The sequence below is a fragment of the Taeniopygia guttata genome, chromosome W (genome assembly GCF_048771995.1).
Source record: "Taeniopygia guttata chromosome W, bTaeGut7.mat, whole genome shotgun sequence".
NCBI lineage: Eukaryota > Metazoa > Chordata > Aves > Passeriformes > Estrildidae > Taeniopygia > Taeniopygia guttata.
In genome coordinates this window covers 3,069,008-3,089,108 of record NC_133064.1, presented here as the reverse complement: position 1 = coordinate 3,089,108, position 20,101 = coordinate 3,069,008, and the positions used below count along the sequence as shown (strand labels likewise).

The window sequence follows — 20,101 nt, the reverse complement described above, 5'->3', positions numbered from 1 at the left end:
GGATTTTTTTCTCCAAAAATTTTGGGAATTTTCGGGGAATTTTAATACCAAATTTTGAATTTCCCCGGAAATTTGGTCCCAAAATTTGGATTTTTCGCTATTTTTGCCACAAAATTCAATTTTTTTGTGGATTTTTGTCCCAGATTGGGATTTTTTTGGTATTTTTGACCCAAAAATTTGGGGGTTTTTTGGGTTTTTTCTCCAAAAACTTTGGGACTTTTCGGCGAATTTTAATCCCAAAATTTGGAATTTTTCAGGAAATATGGTCTCAAAATCTGGATTTTTTCGCGATTTTTGACCCAAATTTCGATTTTTTTGCGGATTTTTGTCCCAAATTTCGGGAATTTTTTGGGAATTTTTTGTGAATTCTGATCCCAAATTTTTTCTGAAAATTCCACCAAAAATTCAGATTTTTTTTCGCCAAAATTAACTTTAAAAATTCGATTTTTTCGCCATTTTTGACCCCAAACTTCGCGTTTTTTGGGGTAAAAACCCCAAATTTTTTTTGAATAAAATTCCATAAAACTTTTTGGGAATTTTTTTGGGAATTTTTTTTGGGAATTTCCATACCTTGCATGAAGAAGAAGGTGGGGAAACAAAATTTGGGAATTTTCCTGGAATTTTGAAATTTTGGGGAATTTTGGTCCCAAATTTTCAATTTTTTTGAGGATTTTTGTCCCAAAATTTGGGAATTTTTGGGATTTTTTTGCTCCAAAAATTTTGGGAATTTTTGGGGAATTTTAATCCAAAAATTTTGATTTTTTCTGGAAATTTCATCCCAAAATTTGGATTTTTTTGCAATTTTTGTCCCAAATTTTGGATTTTTTCAGGAATTTTGTCCCTAAAATTTGGGAAGTTTTTTGCTTTTTTGCTCCAAAAATTTTGGGAATTTTTTGGGAATTTTAATCCTAAAATTTGGGTTTTTTGGGGATTTTGGTCCCAAAATTTGGATTTTTTTCGTGAATTTTGTCCCAAAATTTGGATTTTTGTCCCAAATTTTGGGAATTTTTTGGGAATTTTTTGGGAATTTTTTGGGAATTCTGATCCCAAATTTTTACTAAAAATTCATCCAAAAAATCAGATTTTTTTCTCGAAAATTAATGCAAAAAATGTGATTTTTTCACCATTTTTGACCCCAAACTTCGCAATTTTTGGGGTAAAAACCCCAAATTTTTTTGGAATAAAATTCCATAAAATTTTTTGGGAATTTTTTTTGGGAATTTCCATACCTTGCATGAAGAAGGAGGTGGGGAAACAAAATTTGGGAATTTTCCTGGAATTTTGGTCCCAAAATTTGGATTTTTTGCGATTTTTGACCAAAAAATTTGGGAATTTTTTGGGTATTTTGTTCCAAACATTTTGGGATTTTTCAGGGACTTTTAATCCCAAAATTTTGAATTTTTTGGGAAGTTTGGTCTCAAAATTTAGATTTTTTTGGGATTTTTCTCCCAAAATTTGGATTTTTTTGGGATTTTTGTCCTAAATTTCGCTAATTTTTTGGGAATTTTTTGGGAATTCTGATCCCAAATTTTCACCGAAAATCACACCAAAAATTCAGATTTTTTCGCCAAAATTAACGCAAAAAATTAGATTTTTTCTCCATTTTTGACCTGAAATTTCACGTTTTTTGGGGTAAAAACTCCGGATTTTTTTGGGATAAAATTCCATCAAATTTTTTGGGAATTTTTTGGGAATTTTTTTTGGGAATTTCCATACCTTGCATGAAGAAGGAGGTGGGGAAACAAAATTTGGGAATTTTCCTGGAATTTTGAAATTTTGGGAATTTTGATCCCAAAATTCAAAATTTTTTGGGATTTTGACCCAAAATTTGGGAATTTTTGGGGATTTTTGCTCCAAAACTTTTGGAAATTTTTGGGGGATTTTGACCCAAAATTTTGAATTTTTTGGGAAATTTGGTCCCAAAATTTGGATTTTTTTGGGATTTTTTGACCCAAAATTCGTAATTTTTGAATTTTTGTCCCAAAAATTTGGGAATTTTTTGGGATTTTTGTTCCAAAAATTTTGGGAAGTTTTGGGGGATTTTAATCCAAAAATTCGGAATTTTTGGGGAAATTTGGTCTCAAAATCTGGATTTTTTTCCGATTTTTGTCCCAAAATTTGGATTTTTTTGGGATTTTTTTTGAAATTTTTTGGGAATTTTTTTGGAATTTTTTTGGAATTTTTTGGGAATTTTTTGGGAATTCTGATCCCAAATTTTCACTAAAAATTCATCCAAAAAATCAGATTTTTTCTCGAAAATTAACGCAAAAAATCCGATTTTTTTGCCATTTTTGGGGTAAAAACTCCGGATTTTTTGGGGATAAAATTCCATAAAATTTTTTGGGACTATTTTGGGAATTTTTGGGGAATTTTTTTGGGAATTTCCATACCTTGCATGAAGAAGGAGGTGGGGAAAGTTCCGGCGGCGCCTTTGGGTGGAAATCCCGGAGAGTCGCGGTTGAATTCGGCCGTGGAGGCGGAGGGGGCGTAAACCTACGGAAAAAAATGCCCAAAATTCCTTAATTTTATCCCAAAAAATTCCCAAAATTGGCCCCAAAAATTCCCAAAATTAACCCCAAAAATTCCTCGAATTATCAAAAAAAAATTGGAATTTTATCCCCAAAAAAATCTGAATTTTTAGCCAAAAAAATCTGAATTTTCAGCCCAAAAATCTGAATTTTTAGCCCAAAAAAATCTGAATTTTCAGCCGAAAAATCTGAATTTTTAGCACAAAAAATCTGAATTTTTAGCTCAAAAAATCTGAATTTTAGTCCAAAAAATCCCAATTTTACCCCAAAAAATTGAAGTTTTTAGCCCCAAAAATTCCTGATTTAGCCCCAAAAAATTAGAATTTTATTCCCCAAAAATTGGAAATTTTAGCCAAAAAAAATCTGAATTTTTATCCCCAAAAAATCTGAATTTTTAGCCCCCAAAAAATCTGAATTTTTAGCTCAAAAAAAATCCCAATTTTATCCCAAAAAATTTCCCGAATTTAACCCAAAAAAATTCCCAAAATATCCCCCAAAAAATCTGAATTTTTAGCCCAAAAAAAATCTGAATTTTTAGCCCAAAAAAATCCCAATTTTAACCCAAAAAATTCCCAAAATTAGCCCCAAAAATTCCCAAAGTTAGCCCCAAAAATTCCAAAAATTAGCCCCAAAAATTCCTCGAATTATCCAAAAAAAATTGGAATTTTATCCCCAAAAAATCGGAATTTTTAGCCCAAAAAATCTGAATTTTAGCCCAAAAAAATCCCAATTTTATCCCATAAAAAATCCCAATTTTATCCAAAAAAATCTGAATTTTTAGGCCAAAAAATTCCCAAAATTATCCCCAAAAAATCCCAATTTTATCCCCCAAAAAATCTGAATATTTATCCCCAAAATTCCCAAATCTAACCCCAAAATTATCTCATAAAAATCCCAAATTATCCCCAAAAAATCCCAAAATTATCCCAAAAAATCCCAATTTTATCCCAAAAAAATCTGAATTTTTTATCCCAAAAAATTCCCAAAATTAGCCTCAAAAATTCCCAAAATTAGCCCCAAAAATTCCTCGAATTATCAAAAAAAAAATTGGAATTTTATTCCCAAAAAAATCTGAAATTTTAGCTCAAAAAATATGAATTTTTTTGCCCAAAAAATCGAAATTTTTAGCCCAGATTATTGGAATTTTTAGCCCAAAAAATTCCCAATTTTATCCCCAAAAAAATCCCAATTTTAACAAAAAAATTCTGAATTTTTAGCCCAAAAAAATCCCAATTTTGTCCCAAAAAAATCTGAATTTTTAGCTCAAAAAATCCCAATTTTATCCCAAAAAAATCCCAAATTTATCCCGAAAAAAATCCCAATTTTATCCCCAAAAAATCTGAATTTTTATCCCCAAAAAAATCTGAATTTCAGCCCAAAAAAATCCCAATTTTAGCCCCAAAAAATTCTGAATTTTTTGCCAAAAAAATCCCTATTTTAACCCAAAAAATCTGAATTTTTAGCCCAAAAAAATCTGAATTTTGAGCCCAAAAAATTCCCAATTTTATCCCAAAAAAATCTGAATTTTTAGGTAAAAAAAATCTGAATTTTTATTCTCAAAAAATCCCAATTTAAACCCAAAAAAATCCCAAATTATCCCCAAAAAATCTGAATTTTTATCCCAAAAAATCCCAATTTTATCCCCAAAAAAATCTGAATTTTTAGCCAAAAAAATTCCCCAAATTATCCCCAAAAAAATCCCAATTTTTACCCCAAAAAATCGGAATTTTTATCCCAAAAAAATCGGAATTTTCAGCCAAAAATCAATAATTCGAATCAATATTCAATAAACGCAAATTATGTTCATTAATTTATTATCGGGATTTGTGACTCATTAATTTGAATGTAATTAAGTTTATTAATTAATTCCTATCAATTAATGGGATTAATTCATTGATATTAATAAATATTATTGATTATCGATATTTAATCAATAATTCAAATCAATCGACTAAAATTGTGTTTATTGATTTCTTAGCGGGATTTAATCCAATTAATATTTAATGAATGTAATTAATTAATCCATTAATTCCTGACCATTAATGTGAAATCAATGTATTGATCTTTAATTGATTTTTAATCGATACTTAATCAATAATTATTTGATTTATGAAAATTCTGTTATTTGTTTATTATCAGGATTAATTACTCATTAATATGAATTTAATTAAGTTTATTAATTAATTAATTCCTATCAATTAATGGGATTTATTAATTGATATTAATAGATGTTATTAATAATCGATATTTAATCGATATTTAATCAATAATCATTTGATATATGAAAATTCTGTTATTTATTATCGGGATTTATGACTCATTAATTTTAATTTATTAAGTTTATTAATTAATTAATTCCTATCAATTATTGGGATTTATTAATTGATATTAATATATGTTATTAATAATCGATATTTAATCGATATTTAATCAATAATTATTTGATCTGTGAAAATTCTGCTCATTAATTTCTTATCGGGATTTGAGACTCATTAATTTGAATTAAATTTAATTAATTAATCAATAACTTGCTCTCAATAAATGCAGATTGAGATTATTGATGATTTATCAATATTTAATCAATAATTTGATTAATAGTCAATATATTCGGATTGTATTAATGATTTATTATCGGGATTAATTAACCATTAATATTTAATTAATTCCCTAAATTAATCAATTCATTCCTGATCAATAAATGTGAAATCAAATTATTGATCGATAATCGATATTTAATCAATAATTCTAATCAATATTTCACATATTCAAATAAAAGTGATTTATTATCGGGATTTAATAATCATTAATTAAATTTAATAAATTAATTAATTCCTAATAATTAATTTATCTTTAATCGATCTTTAGTCGATATTGAACCGATATTAATTATTGATTACATCTATTAAATGTATTGAATGTAATCAATCGATTAAATATTGATTAAATCGATTAAATATGCGAAATACAATTAATTTCTTAAATATTGATTAAATATATTAAATGAATTAATTATTGATTAATTTAATTCCATATATTTAATAAAATCAATCGATTAATTATTGATTAATTATATTCAGTACATTTAATAGGACGAATATATTAAATATTGATTGGTTATAATCCATATATTTAATCGAATAAATCGATTCATTATTGATTAATAATATTCCATATATTTATTTAATATATTTCCTATATAATTAATATAATAATAATATTAATAAAATATAATACTAATAATACTAATAATACTAATAATACTAATAATAATAATAATAATAATAATAATAACAAAACCAAATTGATTATTAGTTATCATTATAATATGATTATTCCATTATTATTATTATTCGATTTATTTAATATATTTCCTATATAATTAATATAATAATAATAATAATAATAATAATAATAATAATAATAATAATAATACCGAATTGATTATTAATTAACATTATAATATGATTATTCCATTATTATTATAATTATAATTCTTATAATAATAATTATTATTATTAATAATATTAATATTACTAATATTATTATATTTGATGAATTATATTATTATATTATATTATTTATGATATAATCATTATTAATTATATTAATTCTATATGAATAATATTCATTATATATAAATAATCACATATTGATATATTTATTTCTTCATTCATTTCTGTATTTATTGATTTATCCATTTATTTATAATCAATAACTGATTAATAATCGATAATCAATAAATACCGATTATTACTATTCCAATTTATTTCATTTATTTCATATATTTGCATATATATAAAATACATTTAATATATTCACAATATGTAAATTAGAATTAATTCCATTTATTTCATTTCTTTCTTTATTTCTAATATCCAATATTGATTGATTAATCGATTGATTAATCAATTCCTTTAGTTCTAAGATCCAATATTGATTTATTGATTTATTTCTAATATCCACTATTGGTTGATTGATTGATCGATTGATTGATTTCTAATATCCAAAATTGATCGATTGATCGATTTAGTTCTAATATCCAATATTCATTGATTAATTGATCGATCAATTTTTTTTTTTGTTTTATTATCCAATAGTGATTGATTGATTGATTTCTTTATTTATAATACCCAGGATTGATTGATTGATTGATTGATTGATTGATTGGTTTAATTATAATATCCGATATTGATTGATCGATTGATTGATTGATTTGTTTATTTCTACTATCCAACATTGATTGATTGATCGATTTACTTCTAATATCCAATATTGATTGATCGATTGACTGATCAATTTATTTCTTTAGTTTTAATATCCAATATTGATTGATTGATTGATTTCTTCATTTCTAATACCCAGGATTGATTGATTGATTGATCGATTGATTGATTTCCTTGGCTCCAATATCCAGGATTGATTGAAGGATCGATTGATTGATTGATTTCTTTAGCTCTAATACTCAGGACTGATTGATTGATCGATTGATTAGATTGATTGATTTGTTTAGCTCTTCTATCCAATATTGACTGATTGATTGATTGATTGATTGATTGATTGCCTGCTTTAGTTATAATATCCAGGATTGATTGATTGATTGATTGCTTGATTGATTGATTGAGTTCTATTTTCCAATACTGATTGATTGGTTTTCTTAGCTCCAATGTCCAGGATTGATTGATTGATTGATTGATTGATTGATTGATTTCTTTAGCTCTAACACCCAGAATTAATTGATTGATTGATTGATTGATCGATTGATTGATTGATTTCCCTCCTATGCCCAATATTGATTACTTGATTCATGTCCAATATCTAACTTTGTCTGATTGATCGATTGATTGATTGATCCCTTTATTTATTATTTCCTCATTTCCAATATTGATTGATTGATTAATCGATTGAATACTTATTGATTTCCTTATCACCAATATATTGATTGATTATTTATTTATTGATTTCTTTATTACCAATATTGATTGATTATTTATTCCTTTATTTCTTTATTGATTACCTTATCACCAATATTGATTGATTGATTATTTATTTATTTCCTTATTACCAGTATTGATTATTGATTGATTCCTTTATTTTTCTATTGATTCCTTCATTACCAATACTGATTGATTAATTGATTGATTATTGATTGAATCCTTTATTTCTTCATTGATCCCCTTACCACCAATATTGATTGATTATTGATTTATTCCTTAATTTCTTGATTAATTCCCTTATCGCCAATATTGATTGATTGATTATTGATTCCTTTATGTCCCTATTGATTCCCTTATTACCGACACCGATTTATTGATTTCTTCCTTTCCAATACCCATCACTGATTAATTGATTAATTGATTCATTGATTCATTGATTAATTGATTAATTGATTAATTGATTAATTGATTAATTGATTAATTGATTAATTGATTAATTGATTCATTGATTGCGTATTGATTGTTGATTTGTGCTTATTGATTACTGATTACTGGTTACTGGTTACTGGTTGCTGGTTATTGATTATTGATTATTGATTATTGATTATTGATTATTGCTCCTGGGGAAAAATCCCAAAATTCCGACCCTTGGAGCCCCCTGGAATTGATTGATTGATTAATCGATCGGTTGATTGATCCCGATGCAAAAATTAATCCGCAAAAGTGGGAAAAAATTGGGGAAAATTGGGAAAAAATTGGGAAAAAATTGGGGAAAAAATGGAAAAAATTGGGGAAAAAATGGGGGAAAAAAAGGGAAAAAATGGGGGAAAAATGGGGAAAATTTGGGGGAAAATTGGGGAAAAATTGGGGGAAAAATTGGGGAAAAATTTGGAATAAATTGGGAAAAATTTGGGGAAAAAACTGGGAAAAATGGGGAAAAAATTGGGGGAAAATTGGGAAAAAATTGGGAAAAAATTGGGGGAAAAAATTGGGGGAAAAAATTGGGAAAAAATTGGGGAAAAATTGGGAAAAAATGGGAAAAAAATAGGAAAAATTTGGGGAAAAATTGGGGAAAAAAATGGGAAAAAATGAAAAAAAAATGGGGGAAAAATTGGAATAAATTGAAAAAAATGGGAAGAAATGGGGAAAAAATTGGGAAAAAACCCCAAATTTTTTAATAAATCTCGAGGGAATTTTGCGATTTTTTAAATTATTTTTTATTTTAATTACGAAAAATTGGGAATAATTAATTAAGTTTCATTTTTTCCCAAATTTTGGTGTTTTTTTTCCTCCTTCCTGCAGGTGGCGAGCGCGACTTATTTTTGCTTATTTATCCCAAAAAATGCCCCAAAAATTCAGATTTTTACCCCAAAAATTAAGATAAAACTGCCCAAAAAATACCCCAAAAAAAAGCCCTAAAAATTCAGATTTTACCCCAAAAAATTGAGCTAAAAATGCCCCAAAAATACCCCAAAAATTAACCCAAAAATTCAGATTTTAACCCCAAAAATTGAGCTAAAAATGCCCCAAAATAGCCCCAAAATATCCCAAAAATTACCCCAAAAATTCAGATTTTTTCCCCGAGAATTAAGATAAAACTGCCACAAAATACCCCAAAAAATGCCCCAAAAATTCAGATTTTAACCCCAAAAATTCAGCTAAAAATACCCCAAAATAGCCCCCAAAAAAGCCAAAAAATTACCCCAAAAATTCAGATTTTTACCACAAAAATTGAGCTAAAAATGCCCCAAAATAGCCCAAAAAAGCCCAAAAAAAGCCCCAAAAATTCAGATTTTTAACCCCAAAAATTGAGCTAAAACTGCCCTAAAAATACCAAAAAAAAACCCCAAAAAAGCCCCAAAAATTCAGATTTTAACCCCAAAATAGCCCCAAAAATACCCCAAAAAAAGCCCCAAAAATTCAGATTTTTTCCCCACAAATTAAGATAAAAATGCCCCAAAATATCCCCAAAAAAGCCCTTAAAAATCCCAAAAATTTGGGTTGAAATCCTTAAAATTGGGATGGAAATCCCTAAAAAATCCCCAAAAAAATCCCCAAAAAATGGGAATTAAATCCCTAAAAAATCCCTTAAAAAATCCAAAAAAAAATGGGAATTAAATCCCTAAAAATCCCTTAAAAAATCCCAAAAAAAGAGAATTAAATCCCAAAAAAATGGGAATTAAATCCCTAAAAAATCCCCAAAAAATGGGAATTAAATCCATTAAAAATCCCTAAAAAATCCCTAAAAAATCCCAAAAATTGGTAATTAAATCCCAAAAAAATGGGAATTAAACCCCTAAAAAATCCCCAAAAAATGGGAAATAAATCCCTAAAAAATCCCAATAATTGGGAAATAAATCCCAAAAAAATCCCTAAAAAATCCCCAAAAAATGGGAATTAAACCCTAAAAAACCCCCAAAAAATCCCAAAAATTGGGAATTAATCCCCCAAAAAATCCCAAAAAAATCCCAAAAAAATCCCAATAAATTGGGAATTAAATCCCTAAAATATCCCCCAAAAATTCCCAATAATTTGGAATTAAATCCCTAAAAAACCCTAAAATTGGGAATTACAGTCCCAAAAAATGGGAATTAATGCCCCCAAAAAATAGGAATTAAATCCCTAAAAAACCCCTAAAAAAATCCCAAAAAAATGGGAATTAAATCCCTAAAAAATCCCTAAAAAATCCCATAAAAATGGGAATTAAACCCTAAAAAATCCCTTTAAAAAAATCCCTAAAAATGGGAATTAAACCCTAAAAAACCCCAAAAAAATCCCAAAAATTGTGACTTAAACCCCAAAAAAATCCCCAAAAAATGGGGATAAAACCCTAAAAAATCCCCAAAAAAATCCCCAAAAAATCCCAAATAAATGGGAATTAAATCCATAAAAAAATCCCTAAAAAATCCAAAAAAATTGGGAATTAAATCCCTAAAAAACCCTAAAAATTGGGAATTAAATCCCAAAAAATCCCCATAAATTGGGAATTATTCCCCAAAAAAAAGGGAATTAAATCCCTAAAAAATCCCTAAAAAAATCCCAAAAATTGAGAATTAAATTCCTAAAAAATCCCTTAAAAATCCCTAAAAAATCCCAAAAATTGGGAATTAGTTCCCAAAAAATCCCAAAAATAATTCCCAAAATTGGGAATTAATTCCCAAATAAATGGGAATTAAATCCATAAAAAATCCCAAAAAAATGTGAATTAAACCCCAAAAAACCCAAAAAAATCCCCCCAAAAATGTGAATTAAACCCCAAAAAAAACCCCCAAAAATCCCAAACCTGAAATTTTTTTCGGGAACATTTTTGGGGATCCCAAATTTTCCATATTTTGATTTTTCCAGGATTTTTTTGGGAATATTTTTCGTTCTTCGTTTCCTTCGTTTCGGCTTCGGCGCTAATTATGCATGCATGATTTCATCTGCAACTCATTAATATGCAAATGTATGCATCTGTTAGTTGCTAAATTAAAAATGCAAAGGAGCCCTTCTGGTGATTCTCCCAATTATTGTTTTTTTTCGGGAATGACGAGAAAAAAAACGGAAAAAAAAGGGAAAAATTCGGGATTTTGGGATCCCAAAAATACCAAAAATTTGGGAATTTTGACCCCAAAAATTGAGGTAAAAGTGCCCCAAAAAAATCCCAAAAAAAGCCCCAAAAATTCGGATTTTAACCCCAAAAATTAAGATAAAACTGCCCCAAAATACCCCAAAAAAATCCCCAAAAATTACCCCAAAAATTCAGATTTTAACCCCAAAAATTGAGCTAAAAATGCCCCAAAATAACCCAAAAATAGCCCCAAAAATTCAGATTTTTACCCCAAAAATTGAGCTAAAAATGCCCCAAAATACTCCAAAAAAAACCCCAAAAATTCAGATTTTAACCCCAAAAATTAAGATAAAACTGCCCCAAAATACCCCAAAAAAAGCCCCAAAAATTATATTTTTACCCCAAAAATTGAGCTAAAACTGCCCCAAAAATACCCCAAAAAATCCCTAAAAAAAGCCCCAAAAATTCAGATTTTTACCCCAAAAATTGAGCTAAAAATGCCCTAAAAATGCCCCAAAAATTCAGATTTTTACCCCAAAAATTGAGCTAAAAATGCCCCAAAAATTACCCCAAAAATTCAGATTTTAACCCCAAAAATTGAGCTAAAAATGCCACAAAAATACCCCAAAAAATCCCAAAAAAAGCCCCAAAAATTCAGATTTTAACCCCAAAAATTAAGATAAAAGTGGCCCAAAATATCCCCAAAATAGCCAAAAAATTACCCCAAAAATTCAGATTTTTACCCCAAAAATTGAGCTAAAAATGCCCCAAAAATACCCCAAAAAAATCCCAAAAAAAGCCCCAAAAATTCGGATTTTTATCCCAAAAATTAAGATAAAACTGCCCCTAAATAGCCCCAAAATAGCCCAAAAAAAGCCCCAAAAATTCAGATTTTTACCCCAAAAATTGAGCTGAAACTGCCCTAAAAATACCCCAAAAAAATCCCAAAAAAAAGCCCCAAAAAATTCAGATTTTTACCCCAAAAATTGAGCTAAAAGTGCCCCAAAATAGCCCCAAAATAGCCCAAAAATTACCCCAAAAATTCAGATTTTTACCCCAAAAATTGAGCTAAAATTGCCCCAAAATAGACCAAAAAATTTGGATTTTTACCCCAAAAATTAAGATTAAAGTGCCCCAAAATAGCCCCAAAATAGCCCTAAAATTACCCCAAAAATTCAGATTTTTACCCCAAAAATTGAGCTAAAAATGCCCCAAAATAGCCCCCAAAAAATCCCAAAAATTCCCCAAAAATTCAGATTTTTACCCCAAAAATTAAGATAAAACTGCCCCAAAATACCCCAAAAAAAGCCCCAAAAATTCAGATTTTTACCCCAAAAATTGAGCTAAAACTGCCCCAAAAATACCCCAAAAAATCCCTAAAAAAAGCCCCAAAAATTCAGATTTTTACCCCAAAAATTGATCTAAAAATGCCCCAAAATAGCCCAAAAATAGCCCAAAAATTACCCCAAAAATTCAGATTTTTACCCCAAAAATTCACCTAAAAATGCCCCAAAAATAACCCAAAAATTACCCCAAAAATTCTGATTTTAACCCCAAAAATTGAGCTAAAACTGCCCCAAAAAAGCCCCAAAAATTCAGATTTTTACCCCAAAAATTGAGCTTAAAATACCCCAAAAATACCCCAAAAATTACCCCAAAAATTCATATTTTAACCCCAAAAATTGAGCTAAAACTGACCCAAAATAGCCCCAAAATAGCCCAAAAAATTCAAATTTTTACCCCAATAATTGAGCTGAAAATGCCCCAAAATAACCCCAAAAAATGCCCCAAAAATTCAGATTTTTACCCCAAAAATTGAGCTCAAATACCCCAAAAAAATCCCAAAAAAAGCCCCAAAAATTCAGATTTTTACCCCAAAAATTAAGTTTAAAATGCCCCAAAATAACCCAAAAATTACCCCAAAAATTCAGATTTTTACCCCAAAAATTGAGCTAAAAATGCCCCAAAGTAGCCCCAAAAAATCCCCAAAAAATACCCCAAAAATTCAGATTTTAACCCCAAAAATTGAGCTAAAACTGCCCCAAAAATACCCCAAAAAATCCCAAAAAAAGCCCCAAAAATTCACATTTTACCCAAAAAACTGAGCTAAAAATGCCCCAAAAATACACCAAAAATTACCCCAAAAATTCACATTTTAACCCCAAAAATTGAGCTAAAAATGCCCCCAAAAAAGCCCAAAAATTACCCCAAAAATTCAGATTTTTACCCCAAAAATTGAGTTAAAAATGCCCCAAAATACCCCAAAATAGTCCAAAAAATTCAGATTTTAATCCCAAAATAGGCCCAAAAAAAGCCCCAAAAATTCAGATTTTTACCCCAAAAATTGAGCTAAAACTGCCCCAAAATACCCCAAAAAAATGCCCCAAAATTTGGGATTTTAACCCCAAAAAATTCCCGAATTTTGGGAATTTTTCATCCCAAATTTTCCCAAATTTCCCCCAAATTTCCCCTCTGAGTTTGGACGGGCTGATGAATATTAATTAATGCTAATGAGCGGAGGAGGGACCGGAAGGGGGAGCTTTGCCAGGGGAATCGATATGCAAATGAGGCACGATTGTATGCAAATTAGGCTCGACCAATAAAAAAATATCATGCAAAAATGGCACAATCAATGTCACCGATATGCAAATGAGGTGCGATCAATACCAGGGATATGCAAATGAGGTGTGCTCAATAGCCGGATGATATGCAAATGAGGTGTCATCAATGGCTGGATGATATGCAAATGAGGTGCAATCAATACCAGGATGATATGCAAATAAGGCATGATCAATACCAGAAATACGCAAATGAGGTGCAATCAATACCAGTGTGATATGCAAATGAGGTGCAATCAATAGCGGAATGATATGCAAATGAGGCTCTATCAATAGCAGATAATATGCAAATGAACCTGAGACAATATCTGTTGATATGCAAATGACACAGTATCAATAGGTGAGTGATATGCAAATGAGAGTGTGTCAATAGAGTGATATGCAAATCACTACTAGAATAAATGTAAATTCTTTTGTATCAATAGCAGATTGATATGCAAATGGCGCTGCATCAAAACCAGAGTGATATGCTAATGAGGCTGTATCAATAGCAGAATTATATGCAAATGAAACGGTGTCAATATCAGTTGATATGCAAATGAGACTGTATCAATACCAGAGTGATATGCTAATGAGGCTGAATCGATAGAATGATATGCAAATGAGGGGCATCAATACTAGAATAGATGCAAATTCAATTTGTATCCATACCAGAACGATATGGAAATGAGGATCTGTCGATATCAGAATGATATGCAAATAAGACTGCATCAGTATCAGTGATATGTAAATGAGACTGGATCAATACTATGACATACAAATGAGGCTATCAATACAGAATTCTATGCAAATGAGGCTCTATCAATATCAGTTGATATGTAAATGAGACTATCAATACCAGAATGATATGCAAATGAGGCAGCATTGATTTCAGAATTCCATGCAAATGAAACTGCATCCAGATCAGAATGATATGCAAATGAAGCGGTGTCAATGGATGAATTATATGCAAATAAGGCTGTATCGATAGCAGAATGATATGCAAATGAGGCGGTGCCAATAGCTCCACGATATGCAAATGAGAAGATCAATATCTGAGTGATATGCTAATGAGGCTGTATTGATAGCAGAATTATATGCAAATGAAACGGTGTCAGTATCAGTTGATATGTAAATGAGATTGTATCAATACCAGAATGATATGCAAATGAGGCAGTATCGATATCAGAATTCCATGTAAATGAGACTGAATCCAAATCAGACTGGTATGCAAATGAGGCGGTGCCAATAGATGAACGATATGCAAATGAGGCTGTATCGATAACAGAACTCTATGCAAATGAGGCTGCATCAATATCACAATAAACGAATGAGGCCGAATCAATATCAGAATGATATGCAAATGAGGCGGTGCCAATAGCTGCACGATATGCAAATGAGGTGCTGACAATATCAGACTGATATGTAAATGAGGCTGTCAATACATGAGTGATATGTAAATGTGGCTGTGTCAATAGCAATTATATGCAAATGAGAGTGTAGCAATAGCAGACTGATATGCAAATGAGGCAAAGCACGTAGCCAGGTGTTATGCAAATGAGGCATGGTCAAAATTCAAATTATATGCAAATGAGGCCACATCCATCCATCCTTCAAAAACTCGTGGGGAAATTCCTCAAAATCCCAAAAATGCGAAAAATCACAAAAAATGCCAAAAAATCCCAAAAATCTGAAAATTCAAAAAACCCAAAAAATCCCAAAAATCCCAAAAATCCAAAAATCCCAAAAAAGCGAAAAATTCCATAAATCCCATAAATCCATAAATCCCATAAATCCCATAAATCCATAAATTCCATAAATCCCATAAATCCCAAAAACCCCCAAAAATCCCATAAATCCCATAAATCCCAAAAAACCCAAAATCACTAAATCCCATAAATCCCATAAATCCCATAAATCCCAAAAATCCCATAAATCCCAAAAATCCCAAAAAACCAAAAAATCCCAAAAATCCCAAAAAACCCATAAATCCCATAAATCCCATAAATCCCAAAATCCAATAAATCCCAAAAATTCCAAAAACCCCAAAAATCGAAAAACCCCAAAAAACCGAAAATCCAAAAATACGAAAAATGCGAAAAATCCCAAAATCCCCAAAAACCCCAAAAAATCAAAAATCCCAAAAAACCCCAAAATGCGAAAAATCCCATAAATCCCATAAATGCAAAAAACCCAAAAATCCCAAAAATGCGAAAAATCCCAAAATCCCATAATCCCAAAAATCCCATAAATCCCATAAATCCCATAAATCCCATAAATCCATAAACCCCAAAAATCCCAAATCCTATAAATCCATAAATCCATAAATCCCATAAATCCCATAAATCCATAAATCCCATAAATCCCAAAAATTCCATAAAATCCCAAAAATCCCAAAAATGCGAAAAACCCCAAAAATCCCATAAATGTGAAAAATGCCAAAAATCCCAAAATCCCATAAATCCATAAATCCCATAAATCCCATAAACCCCAAAAATCCCATAAATCCCATAAATCCCATAAATCCCATAAATCCCATAAATCCATAAATCCCAAAACCCCAAAAATGTGAAAAATCCAAAAAAATCCCAAAAATCCCAAAAATCCCATAAATCCCAAAAAACCAAAAAACCAAAAATCCCAAAAATGTCAAAAATGCAAAAAATCCCATAAATCCCATAAATCCCAAAAACCCAAAAAACCAAAAATCCCAAAAATACGAAAAATGCGAAAAATCCCAAAATCCCCAAAAACCCCAAAAACACCAAAACCCCAAAAACCCCAAAAATCCCATAAATCCCAAAAATCCCAAAAAACGCAAAAATCCAAAAATCCCATAAACCCAAAAATGTGAAAAATGCGAAAAATCCCAAAAATCCCAAAACCCAAAAAGGCGAAAAATCCCAAAATCCCAAAAATGTGAAAAATCCCAAAATCCCAAAAATGCGAAAAATCCCATAAATCCATAAATCCCATAAATCCCAAAAACCCCAAAAATCCCATAAATCCCATAAATCCATAAATCCCAAAAATCCCATAAATCCCATAAATCCCATAAATCCATAAATCCCAAAAATCCCATAAATCCCAAAATTCCATAAATCCCATAAATCCCATAAATCCCATAAATCCCAAAAATGCGAAAAAACCCAAAATCCCAAAATTCCAAAAGTGCGAAAAAATCCCAAAAAACCAAAAATCCCATAAACCCCAAAATGCGAAAAATCCCATAAATCCCAAAAATGTGAAAAATCCCAAAATCCCAAAAATGTGAAAAATCCCAAAACATCCCATAAATCCCAAAAATCCCAAAAAACCTAAAATCCTAAAAAACCAAAAACCCCAAAAATCCCAAAATCCCATAAATCCATAAATGCCATAAATCCCAAAATCCCAAAAACCCCAAAAATCCCAAAAAACCAAAAATCCCAAAATCCCAAAAATCCATAAATCCCATAAATCCCCAAATCCCATAAATCCCAAAACCCAAAAATCCCAAAAATCCCAAAAATGCAAAAAATCCCAAAAATGTGAAAAATCCCACAAATCCCATAAATCCCATAAATCCCAAAAATCCCATAAATCCCAAAAAACCCCAAAATCCCCAAATCCCATAAATCCCATAAATCCATAAACCCCAAAAATCCCAAATTTCCATAAATCACATAAATCCCATAAATCCCAAAAATCCCAAAAATCCCAAAAACCCCAAAAACCCCAAAAATCCCATAAAATCCCCAAAATCCCATAAATCCCATAAATCCCATAAATCCCATAAATCCCAAAAACCCCAAAACCCAAAAATCCGAAAACCCAAAAATCCCAAAACCCCAAAAATCCCATAAATCCCATAAATCCCATAAATCCCAAAAATCCCAAAAATCCCAAAACCCCAAAAATCCCAAAATCCCATAAATCCCATAAATCCCAAATTTCTATAAATCCCATAAATCCCATAAATCCCATAAATCCCATAAATCCCATAAATCCCATAAATCCATAAATCCCATAAATCCCAAAAATCCCATAAATCCATAAATCCCAAAAACCCCAAAAATCCCATAAATCCCATAAATCCCATAAATCCATAAATCCCCAAAAACGCCAAAACCCCAAAAATCCCAAAAACCCCAAAAACCCCAAAAATCCCATAAAATCCCAAAAATCCCATAAATCCCAAAAATCCCATAAATCCCATAAATCCCATAAATCCCAAAAACCCCCAAAATCCCATAAATCCCATAAATCCCATAAATCCCATAAATCCCATAAAAACTCAAAAATCCCAAAAACCCCAAAAATCCCAAATAACCAAAAACCCCAAAAACCCCAAAAACCCCAAAACCCCATAAATCCCATAAATCCCATAAATCCCATAAATCCCATAAATCCCAAAAACCCAGAAATCCCAAAAATGCAAAAAATCCCAAAAAACCAAAAATCCTAAAAATGTGAAAAATGCCAAAAATCCCAAAAATGCCAAAACTCCCAAAAATCCTAAAAACCCCAAAAATCCCAAAACCCCAAAACCCCAAAAATCCCAAATCCCATAAATCCCATAAATCCCATAAATCCCATAAATCCCATAAATCCCAAAAATGTGAAAAATCCCAAAAATGTGAAAAATCCCAAAAAACCAAAAATCCCAAAAATGTGAAAAATGCCAAAAATGCAAAAAATCCCATAAATCCCAAAAATCCCAAAAACCCAAAAATCCCAAAAATACGAAAAATCCCAAAAATCCCAAAACCCCAAAAATGTGAAAAATCTTTAAAATCCCATAAATCCCAAAAATCCCAAAAATCCCATAAATCCCTAAACCCCAAAAATCCCATAAATCCCATAAATCCCATAAATCCCAAAAATCCCAAAAATCCCATAAATCCCATAAATCCATAAATCCCAAAAATCCCATAAATCCCATAAATCCCATAAATCCCATAAATCCCATAAATCCCATAAAATCCCATAAATCCCAAAAATCCCATAAATCCCATAAAATCCCATAAATCCCAAAAATCCCAAAAATCCCAAAAATCCCATAAATCCCATAAATCCCATAAATCCCATAAATCCCAAAAACCCCAAAAATCCCATAAATCCCATAAATCCATAAATCCCATAAATCCATAAATCCCAAAAATCCCATAAATCCCAAAAATCCCATAAATCCCAAAAATCCCATAAATCCCATAAATCCCAAAAATCCCATAAATCCCAAAAATCCCATAAATCCCATAAATCCATAAATCCCATAAATCCCAAAAATCCCAGAAATCCCAAAATCCCATAAATCCCATAAATCCCAAATTTCCATAAATCCCATAAATCCCATAAATCCAAAAACCCCAAAACCCCCAAAAACCCCAAAAACCCCAAAAACCCCAAAAATCCCAAAAAACCAAAAATCCCAAAAATCCCATAAATCCCATAAATCCCAAAAAACCCCAAAATCCCAAAAATCCCATAAATCCCATAAATCCCAAAAAACCCCAAAATCCCAAAAATCCCATAAATCCCATAAATCCCAAAATCCCAAAAACCCCAAAAATCCCAAAACCCCAAAAACCCCAAAAATCCCAAAATCCCATAAATCCCATAAATCCCATAAATCCCCAAAATCCCATAAAAAATCCCATAAAAAATCCCATAAATCCCAAAATCCCATAAATCCCAAAAATCCCAAAAATCCCATAAATCCATAAATCCCATAAATCCCATAAATCCCAAAACCCCAAAAACCCCAAAAATGCAAAAAATCCCAAAAAACCAAAAATCCCAAAAATGTGAAAAATGCCAAAAATCAAAAAAATCCCATAAATCCCAAAAATCCCAAAAAACGAAAAATCCCAAAATCCCAAAAATGCGAAAAAACCCAAAATCCCAAAATCCCAAAAATGTGAAAAATGCGAAAAATCCCAAAAATCCCAAAACCCAAAGACGCGAAAAATCCCAAAAATCCCCAAAAATGCGAAAAATCCCATAAATCCCATAAATCCCAAAAAACCAAAAATCCTAAAAAACCAAAAACCCCAAAAACCCCAAAACCCCAAAAATCCCAAAAACCCCAAAAACCCCAAAAACCCCAAAAATCCCATAAATCCCAAAATCCCATAAATCCCATAAATCCCATAAATCCCATAAATCCCAAAAATCCCATAAATCCCATAAATCCCACAAATCCCAAAAATCCCCAAAACCCAAAGACGCGAAAAATCCCAAAAAAGCGAAAAATCCCAAAAATGCCCAAAATCCCATAAATCTCAAAAATCCCATAAATCCCATAAATCCCATAATCCCAAAATCCCATAAATCCATAAATCCCATAAATCCCATAGATCCATAAATCCATAAATCCCAAAAATCCCATAAATCCCATAAATCCATAAATCCCATAAATCCCAAAAATCCCAAAAACCCCAAAAATCCCAAAAATACGAAAAATGCGAAAAATCCCAAAATCCCAAAATCCCAAAAATCCCAAAAATCCCA

The 20,101-nt window shown here is 30.5% G+C and overlaps 1 protein-coding gene across 13 annotated transcripts in view; it reads right to left on the bottom strand.

The window, feature by feature from the left end:
* Positions 1–20,101, bottom strand: part of LOC140682075 (transcription factor 4-like) — a 177,439-nt gene that overhangs the window by 86,190 nt on the left and 71,148 nt on the right. For all 13 annotated transcript variants that reach the window (XM_072922987.1, XM_072922992.1, XM_072922990.1 and 10 more), the window contains one exon: positions 2,391–2,493. In XM_072922987.1, coding sequence (XP_072779088.1) covers positions 2,391–2,493 — 103 coding nt within the window. The remainder of the gene's footprint in view (positions 1–2,390; positions 2,494–20,101) is intronic.